The sequence below is a fragment of the Gossypium hirsutum genome, chromosome A10, assembly GCF_007990345.1.
Source record: "Gossypium hirsutum isolate 1008001.06 chromosome A10, Gossypium_hirsutum_v2.1, whole genome shotgun sequence".
Classification (NCBI taxonomy): Eukaryota; Viridiplantae; Streptophyta; class Magnoliopsida; order Malvales; family Malvaceae; genus Gossypium; species Gossypium hirsutum.
In genome coordinates, this window is record NC_053433.1 from 1,794,273 (window position 1) to 1,804,210 (window position 9,938).

At 32.7% G+C, this 9,938-nt stretch overlaps 3 protein-coding genes across 4 annotated transcripts; 2 read left to right on the forward strand and 1 right to left on the reverse strand.

The window, feature by feature from the left end:
* The first annotated feature begins 405 nt into the window (after nt 1-405).
* Nucleotides 406-2,655, forward strand: LOC107924982 (uncharacterized). Its single transcript, XM_016855559.2, has 5 exons — nt 406-1,064; nt 1,156-1,219; nt 1,352-1,516; nt 1,749-1,814; nt 1,900-2,655. The coding sequence occupies exons 1-5, from the start codon at nt 802-804 to the stop codon at nt 2,080-2,082; spliced, it is 741 nt and encodes a 246-aa protein (XP_016711048.1). The 5' UTR covers nt 406-801; the 3' UTR covers nt 2,083-2,655.
* A 1,431-nt stretch (nt 2,656-4,086) lies between these two features.
* LOC107925281 (transcription factor MYB14) lies at nt 4,087-6,372 on the forward strand. Of its 2 annotated transcripts, XM_016855930.2 has the most exons (5): nt 4,087-4,156; nt 4,306-4,358; nt 4,456-4,664; nt 4,740-4,869; nt 5,840-6,372. In XM_016855930.2, the coding sequence occupies exons 3-5, from the start codon at nt 4,538-4,540 to the stop codon at nt 6,093-6,095; spliced, it is 513 nt and encodes a 170-aa protein (XP_016711419.1). In that variant the 5' UTR covers nt 4,087-4,156; nt 4,306-4,358; nt 4,456-4,537; the 3' UTR covers nt 6,096-6,372. The 2 variants fall into 2 exon arrangements, with proteins under 2 accessions (XP_016711419.1, XP_016711418.1); XM_016855929.2 differs by having other exon boundaries at nt 4,112-4,358.
* Nucleotides 6,373-7,590: 1,218 nt separating this feature from the next.
* LOC107925280 (putative cyclin-D6-1) lies at nt 7,591-9,711 on the reverse strand. The gene is made up of 6 exons (XM_016855928.2): nt 9,291-9,711; nt 9,127-9,213; nt 8,911-9,006; nt 8,640-8,841; nt 8,427-8,557; nt 7,591-7,988 (listed from the first exon to the last, which is right to left on the reverse strand). Exons 1-6 carry the CDS (start codon nt 9,468-9,470, stop codon nt 7,764-7,766), a joined length of 921 nt encoding a protein of 306 aa, XP_016711417.2. The 5' UTR covers nt 9,471-9,711; the 3' UTR covers nt 7,591-7,763.
* Nucleotides 9,712-9,938: the final 227 nt, after the last annotated feature.

A 9,938-nucleotide genomic window follows, 5' to 3' on the forward strand; every position in this document is an offset into this window, starting at 1 on the left:
ACCAGTTGAATTGGGAACTAATAGTTTGATCGGTTCTATTATTGGTCCGGTTTCATGGGACTAATCCAGGGTATTATGGAGTATTTGTATTGGGAATTTGATTGAATTTTGTCTTTTTTTACTCAAAATATTTTTGAGTAAATTAGTTATTGTATAGAATAAAAGATAAATTGGTGTTTTTGTTTATATTATATAAATTTTTATAATTAAAAATTGGTTCTTGTGCTTCAAATAAGGTATATTTATGATTTTTAGTTAATTTTGTCAATTTTTAACAGTAAAATTAAACGAAAATTTTAATAGTAATGATTTTAATAGTAATGATGGGTTTTGCTTTTCAATTTAAAATACAAAAATATTATTTTTTGAGTAACAGGATAAAAGTGAAATCTGATTTTTATCGCTGAGGTTTCAATGGTAATTTTACTATAATAGTCTCCTCCAATGTACTCTACATTGCCACGGCGGCGGCGCCGCGGTCTACTTCAGTTTCACCTCTCCTCATACGTTATTTATAATATTTGGTCCTAATCATTAATCTGCGAGTAAAGTTAGCTCCTTTTTCTGGGTGGGAATAGGGGAAACCTATCATATAGCAATTATTAGCACATTATAAATCCTCTAATAATCTGTATCCCTAGTGGCAATAGCTGTCTCGTCAATGACAATTATCCGCCCCCATTTGGGTCCCACTCGCCGCCGCCCACGCAAAACGTAAAACATTAACTACAACATTTAAAAGGCAGCAACTTTAGAGCGGGAGAGAGGATAAGCTGTGAGATTTCGTGGTTTGGGTTTTAAATGGCGGAATTAAACAAGCAAGATAAAGTAGTTGTAAATGGAAACGAAGAAGGAGAAGAAACGAGGTTGTTAGAAGGAATGGCGGCGTTAGATTTCGACATGCTATGTTCCACAGTGGCTTCTCAACAAACCCAAGGCAAATGGAAGGAAATTGGAAGCTCCGGGGAAGAAAACGCCGACTTCGGCGGCGTCTTGAGGATGTGGGAAGGTGAAGTTGTTCTTGATTTCATGGATGACCGCCGTGTCGCTCTTGAATCTGCCTGGTCAGTTATTTTTCTCTATGTTTTGATGTTATGAAACTGATATGAGCAATTAAATTATATGTTTGTGAATTACTGTGTTTTAATGTTGCAGTTGCCCCTGCTACAGATTTGGGAAGAACATGAAGCGGGCTGGTTTTGGTTATTGCCTTCTTCAGGTAAAAAATAATGTGTTTTCATGGTCATATTATAATATGCAAGTTTTTTGAGGATCTTTTTTACAACTTCTATTTATATTCTAGTCCCTGCATTTCAATATTTTTCTGACTTCATAATATGCTATGTTCCAGGGAACTGTTTATTTCATTCTTGTTGTTAGTGTGTTTCTCAACATCCTTGCCTTTATGGTCACCGACCGGAATTGCTTCCTGTATTTAGCCGTTGCTTTCGCCGTATCTCTCGGTGTGTATTCGGGGTTCTTCCGTATGCAAATCAAAAGAAAATTCAATATTATGGTAAGAAATTTTACTTATCATCATGCTTGATTCTTAGGGATTGACATAAATGTTTCAACTAGGTGTCTGAAAGACCAACTAGATTGATACAAAGCCTGTTTTGCATAAAATTTGTAACATGTTACATGGTACTTTACATAACAACATAATCACACGGTAGTGCGAATAGCAGCATAGACATCGATTATGGTTTTACTGATATCGTACTGTTGTCGGAAATGCTTGTTTGCAGGGTACTGATAACTTGTTAGATGATTGCATCTACCATCTAATGTGCCCTTGTTGTACATTATCACAGGTTCTTGTTCCTACCAAACTGTGTTTGAACTTTTTGCTTATAAGTTTCATTCAATTAGCTTCATTTTTGTTTGGACATGGAGCAGGAATCCAGAACACTAGAGATGAACAATGTCCAAGACGGTACATGGCATGGTCGTGGTGATATATGCATAGGAAGCCACATCGAAGGGAACAGACCATTCTTTGAGCTCCACCATCCTCATCCTATATCAATTAAGATTCCGGAGCCCTGCAGCATGCAAAACGGTTTAAATGGTTTTCAATAAAGTTCGAACACGAGAAGCTTATACACCATGACTGCAGTAGATGCTTGTGAAAAATTGTATTCTTTGTACTATACTAGTATTTCATCATTGAATTTGGCATATTGACATATGCTCTCCATTGCAGGCTTTTGGTTTTTCACAAATGCAAAAAATTTGTTTACATGATGGTATTGTCTTTCCTAAATTTCTTGCAGGCCTACAGGATATAATCTTTTAACATGATAAAGGAAAATGAAATGGTTTTGCCCGTGTGGTAAGAATCAGACCAATTAGACTGCCGGTTCAATAGTAAGTGGTATCGGTTGAACCATCAGTTATTGATTCAACCTATCGGTCTGATCCGGTTCTGACAACCATAAAATTGTACATGTTATGGTAGTTGCGGGAGGGGAGGGAGGTTGGACTTCAAATTTGGGGTAATGGTAGTTAGATTAGATAGCTATTGTTTAACTTACAGCTTTCTCTTTTGGTAGATTTGCTTTTAATGGTAAAAATATCATCGAAATTCTTGTACTGGGACTTAAGTTATATTTTGTTTATTTTATTTAAAAAATAAGTAGATTAAATATCAAATTGATCTTTTTGTTAAGAATTTTATTTATTTGTATTGTACGTCAACATAAGGTACATGTAGTACACCACTTGTCATTATTTGGTTATTTCATTAACCATGCTAACTTTTAACAGAAACCACCAATTTGTTATTTGATCTAACATATAAAAATTAATTTACGTATTTTTTGAATAAAAAAATAAAATACAATTTGACTCCTAATACAGAGATCTCCATAATACTTTTACTATTTTCCATTTGAAAAAAAAATAGAGGTTGACAAGGTAATTACATCATCAATCACTGTTCCCATAATAAATTTGTAATCCTGATAATTACCCAATTGACCCTTTCTGTGTGTGTTTCTCAATCAATTTGGTGGGTAACTATCTTTAAAAGTATGACATTCATTATAAAATTTAGGATGGAATTAATTAGTTTAATTGATTGAATTGGAAAGATGAAATTAGTGAATTAATTTTTTTATAAACATAAATATTTTTAGGTATTTTCTGGTTTTCTAATTTTTTAAAAATTCAAAACAAAATTAAAAGAGGAAGGAAAAATGAGTTTCATGCTCCCTCTTTCTTTTGGTTTCTGGCCACGTTTATCTTCCATTTTTAATTTCACAAGAAAACAAACAAGTCAATAATTCTAATAATAAGATATTCATTAATAAAAGTCAATCAAGATGCCACTTATTTATTTATTCATTTATTCAACTACTTCTTTTAATATCACTATATAATTACATCAACCCGTTAAATCCATTCTTGAATAAAATTTTATATTTTAATTTTAATTATATAAAATATCCTTTTATTAAAAAATCCCATCGACACCATTGGTAAAGATAGAGACTTTGGGTTGTAAGTAAAGACAAAGTTAAATGACCCAAAATGAAAATTTTAATTTTAATCTCTCTTAAAATTTAAAATTCAATTATACTCTCTAAAAAAACATATAATTTATAATTTAATCTTTTGAAAAATTATAAAATTTTACATTAATACATTTATAAAATTATATTTTTACCTCCCTCAAAATATTTTAATTTAAATTTAGTCCGTCCAAAAATAATTTTAGCTTTGCCTCTTGTCTTAAATACCTCACTTTGAAACCCATTATACACAATTCTAAGTGTGGGTCTTGAGTTCCATTACTTGTGGATTTTAGTCTAATATATCAGTTTTAGTATAGATTACATTATTTTTTAATTTATTTGTATTTAATGGCGAAGCGTAGTGGAGATTCAAGGAGTCATGATCTCTCTAAATAGTAAATTTTTAATTTAAATTTTTTATAATTTATAAAATTTTAAATTAATAATAATAAAATTATACTGTTAAAATGATAAAATTATATTTTTACTGTGTGTAAATATATAATTTAATTCCCTATCCTCCCAACAATTTGAGATTCCGCCACTGTATTTGTATAATTTAATTTAATCAAAATTGAATGTAATTAGATAGAGAATCAAATTGGGAATGCCATCAACCTCAGCTACCTAACCCTCATGTAAGCTCCTTTTGACATGCAAAATTTGTAGTAGACCAGGCTGTTTGTTTTTTTTTTGTAATCACTTCATTAAAATATTTGCTTTTTCAACTCCCTCATCGATGCTTACAATGAACTTTTTTTTTCTTCAACTAACACACCATTACCAGATTCCTTATCAAATTGAAACTCTAAATAAGCAACAACACGACGTTCAAATTCGGTACACTATATTACCTTTGTCGTCTCTGTGTTTCGTTTAACGAATAAAGATTTTTTTACCCACTGACTCTAATTTTGTACTATCTGTTCTCATGCAGGTGACCTGAAAGTTGAAACAGCCCAATATATTTGCAATTTGATTATCAGCCAAATCTGGGTTTTATTTACTTTGTTGCAGAGATGGCAAAATCAGTTGAAAATAGAGCTTTAAAGAAAGGTGCATGGAGTCCTGAAGAAGATAAGAAATTAATTGCTTATATTAAGAGATATGGGATTTGGAATTGGGCAGAAATGGCTAAACCAGCAGGTAAAAAAAACCCAGAAATTGATTGCTTATATTATGATTTTTGTTGGGTTTTTTATGGGTTTTGTTTATTTGTAGGATTGCAAAGGTCAGGGAAGAGTTGTAGGCTTCGTTGGGTGAATTATTTAAGACCGGGAATTAAACATGGGAATTTCACTAAAGAAGAAGAAGAAACAATTATTGATTTACATGAAAAGCTTGGAAATAGGTAAGTTCTGTAACCTGATGTTTGGTTTTTTGGGGTAATTTGATCTTTGAAATTTAAAGACATGGGGGATTTTAGGAATTTGAAAGGGATTAATATATGAACTTGCAATAAAGTTGAATTTCTTGTAATTGTGATGGTTTCTAATTAGTGTTTTAGGGTTTATTTGATGAAATCTGGAAATTTTGAGATTGGAGAATTTATGTGATTGTAACAGAGTTTTGAGTAGTTACTTGTGACAGAAGATAAATAATTTCACGACCGTCGGATCGATAAGGTATTAACAGTGGCAAAGCTAGAAAATTGCTTTAAAAGGCTAGAGATGCATCATAAAATTTTGGGGGTCAAGGCAAATTACCACTTTTGGGGGCCAAGGTCACTGCCTGCCCCTTGTCTACACCCCTGGGTATTAATGTATTTTCCCGGGCGACACGCATCGCCGGTTTCATGATATTGTCCTCCTTTGGATGTCTACTGACTCCTTGTAGCCTGAAAGTCCAACTCCGCCCTGGACCTCCTTATATAGGAGTCTATTTTGAAATAATGGTACCATTTAGACTAGTAAATTCAATGGGTTGGATTTAAATCAATTTCGGGTTTGATTCATTTTGAATACAGATAATTTTGAGTTCAGGTCATTCGGATTTTTAGGATTAGATCATCACAGGTTCTGGTCACTTCGTGCTTCATTTCTAGTTACTTGTTAGAGATCTTTTGGGTTCAGATCATTCCATGTTCAGGTTGTTTCGAGTTCTGGTCAAATCATGGTTGAGTTAAATAGGTTCATGTGGTTGGCTTTTTTATGACCAAATTAGGTTAGATTGGGTTTGGGATCGGATTTTTGAGTTTAGGTCAAAACTAAACAGATCTGGTACTATTAGATTTATAATGGTCAGTGTTAGTACCTCACTGGTTGACAGGTCGTGAGTTATATTGCTGGTCGACAGGTCGAAATTTTTTTTTTTTTTTGCAGATGGTCAGTGATTGCATCAAAGTTGCCTGGAAGAACTGATAATGAGATTAAAAACCATTGGCATGCTCACTTGAGCAAACGTTTGAAGTATGATCTGAATTCATTACCAGACATGTCCGATGCCGAAATAGACCAATATAGCTCATTCGAAACAGATCCCCCACCAACCAATGTTCCGAATGCATTGATTTCAGAAAGCTCTGCTGCAACTTTCACCGACAGTTTACCTTCCTCGAGCTCGAATCCTAAACCATAATTCGACGAAAAGCCAATACATTTGGTTCGTTGGACAACTTCATAGCATTACAGCCATTCATTGGTTCCATTGGACAACTTCCATCGCATAACAGCAGCCATTGCTTCATTTGTTTCAGCAGGTAGTATAGAATCAGGGTAAATTGACTTCAACTTTAGATGAAAAACAAAAAGGGACATGTATGGTGACTATTAATGTTGATAGATACACTACTGTGCATTGTTGTAGACTTGGCATTGATATTGAATGGATGCTATATATATATATATTTATATTATATCTGCCTTATAGCAACAAAGACTTACAGCTTCATTATTGAATGTAGATAGATAATGAGTGAATGAATGCTTTCATGCAAACATGATCATAAGGTATGAAATCAAAGTACAAAAATGGCAGAAACAGCTTTAGACAGAGATTAAAAGCTGGAACGAGATTTGGGTTTGGATCTTTGGACCATCTAAAATAGCCACAACTCCCTATATTAATATTGTTATATCCCTACGCGCAAATGTTACCTAACGCACGCTACACAATATGAGCGGCTTAATAGGCAACACTGAAATATATCACCATCCCCCACAGTAGTCTCACGTGACCCACTTCTTATGCTAAAGGATCAAATTTAGCTCACCCTAAAACAAATCTATGATTGAACTCTACAAAAGGCTCACTCAAAGCTCTTATTCATCTATAGGTCAAATCTAGCCTATCCCCAAGCCCTTATAATTGGACTCTACACAATAATCATGATGATAGATGGGCTCAAATTCATTTAATGATCTTTAAATTTTCAAGTTTACTAATCCCATTGTAGTCTTGTCTTGTTTATTCCATTTCTCATCCCAAAACGAGCCTATGATTTGATTCTACACAAAGATCATCATGAAAAATGGACTCGCTCAAAGCTCTTATCTATTTATGTGTCGAATCCATCTTACCCCTAAAAGAAGCCTCTATCATTAGACTTTATATAAAGGTCATAATAAAGGATTAGCTGCTCAAAGCCCTCTCTATTTGAAGAGGCAAACTAACATAAGAAGCTCACTTTCTCTCGCCACCAAAATTAATGGCTCTTCCCACCCTTCCTATATGAACTGTAATCATTCTAAACATAACCGATTCTACCCAACACATTTTCACATCAACAAGAAAAACAAAGCCTTCTTGATCTTTGGGATAATTAAAAACCAAAAAACAGAATTCCAAGAAACCATGTTTAAACTGTTATTTGTTTTCTCTTGACCTTCTCAATTTCCTCAATAACCATCCAAAATTAGTGTTTGGTTTTATCGACAAAGATACCAAAAAATCTTTTTTAAGACAACAACGTGCCTTAAACGTTGCCCCCTCTGTCTCTGACAGTCTCTCTCTCTTTCTCTTTCCTTTCCCCCATTAAATTCTTTGTAATTTCTTATGTAACAGAGAGTATCTTCTTTTTCCTGCCCAATCACCATTTTTGGTCTTTTCAACAAGTTATATATACTATAATGTAAAAAAAAAAAAGGCTCAAAATATCTTATTGAATTAAGCAATTGCTCTATTCCCTATCTGCTAGAAAACAACAAGACATTAACACAAACAAGTAACATTTTGAAACCCATGTTTTGCGGTTCATGTCCCTTTTAAAAAACAAAAAACCCATTAAACAAAATGGGGGTTTTTCTTTTATCCACATGGTTGAATATGGGACATCTTCACCCTTTTACTTTCACTGCAAAAACCAATCAATTTATGTCGTTTGATGCCTTTCTTTTCAGACATCTCAGTTTCTGATTTGTTGCAGTGACAATCCAAAACACTAATGGGTGTCACTGTGCTTGAAGTTGATATAGTATACATTTCGTTTATCACCATTTCCATCACTGCATTAAAGCATATCAACAGCTTCTCCTACAAAACAAAAAACACCATTGCATTCATTCATTAATGAAAGAAAAGGTGACCACCCTATTTACCTAATAACAAAAGTACTATTTTTGCTTGAGTTCAATCTCAAACTGCTCATCTCTCACCTCCAATTATAAAAAAAAATTATTGGAAGAAAAGAATCAAAAGAAACACTGAAAAAGTATCATTTATCACCTTTTATTCAAAAAATCATAAATCAATCCTTATACCTTACATTAAAGAGTAAACTTTTATTTATATGTATCTTATTCTGACATTTAATAACTAATTTTTAATAATAAAAAAAATAAAATTTTTAACAGATATAATTTATTTTTTAATCTAATGTGACCTATAAGAGCTAATTTATTTGTATAATCACAAAAAAACAATATGACTTGGACCTCCGTACTACTTTTACTAAAAAAAAATTATGCTTACTTCATTCACAAATTCACAACACAAAATTGAAGCTTTAAAGGATGGGAATTGCAATGGGAGTAGTTCATGTGAAGCCATAAGTAAAGCTGATGCTGCAATGGTTGATGGTTTAAACTCCAACAGATTAGTTTCTACAAAAACAAAAACGGGTTTAAACTGATTTGTCATAAAAACATCAAAGAAATTATTTTTATGTATTTTTATGTTTTATACCATTGCCAGCTTGGAAGATTATATGTGTAGCTCTGTCTTTCAATGCTTGTATCAATGGTGGATCTTTTAATTCAAACAAAGATATGAAGAAACAAATAAAGGAAAAGGGCGTTATGATTCTCATTCTCCAATTCAACGCATCAAGTACCAAAAGCTCCATTCTTTGAATAGCTGAAGCATCAAAGATGAACCCTTCTTCTCTCTGTTTCAATGTCATGAGGGTCAAAAAACAAGATCATACTTTTAATCCAAAAATACATGTTTTTTTTACCTGGAAATTAGAGTAACAAAAATGTATGTCCTTCATCTTTGCAGCCAATGAAATACAAGCTATCACAAGTAGTCTCAAAACCCATGGATTACCTTGCTACAAAAATATCAAGATGAAGTTTTTAAGTTCAAAAACAAGACCTTAAAGTTCCATATCTTTTTTAAGTTCAAAAACAAGACCTTAAAGTTCCATATCTTATAAAATTCATTAACTTACAGGGATTTCTTGTTTGGAAATGAATCTATCCATGTAAGTAACAGCAAGGTATGGTGTATATGGATCAAGGTTACAACAATACTGTGCCTGGTCCAATTAAAAACAAGTTTACATCACACAAAATACAAATAATAGTTTAAAATTAGTAAAAGGGGGGGTGGTACCTGGAAAACGAGAGACATAGCTTCTTGTCTGAAAGAAACATGGAAATCACTGGTTTTTAAACATTGTAAGTAATTCAAACAGGGCATGTGATCAGATTCTGAAGAGAAGATGGTTGAGATTGTATCGAATTGGTGTTGTTTCAAGGTTGTGAATGGATCTTCAAGATCAAAGTACTCCATTTTTTTTATGAAATTGTATGTAGGAAATTTGAGGAAAAAAATGTGAGAAAAAAGAGTAAATTTTGCAGAGAAAAAAGAAGAGAAGCGTTGCTTTTTGTGCTGATAAATCTTCAACTTCAAGTTTGAATCTTTTACAACCTAAGTAGCTGCCCCTCTATTTAACTTATATGTGTGTTTGTGTGTGCTTTGGTTGGTCCCTGCCTGTTATTGCCCATTGCCCTTGGGAAAGAAAATAAAACTGTAAAGCAAAGTTGTGGGTTACATTTTATCTTTTCTTTTTTTTTTCTTTCTTTTTAACATGGGAAGTAAAAGGGTAGGTGGTTGGAATTGTACTAGACCTTGAATTTGGTTAAATTAATTAGCTTAAGGTTTTTTTTATAATTTTTTAATAATTTGTTTAAATTAATCGAACTATTTGATTGGATTAAGAATAGGTGACCAACAAATCTAATCACTGGTTACAAAAAC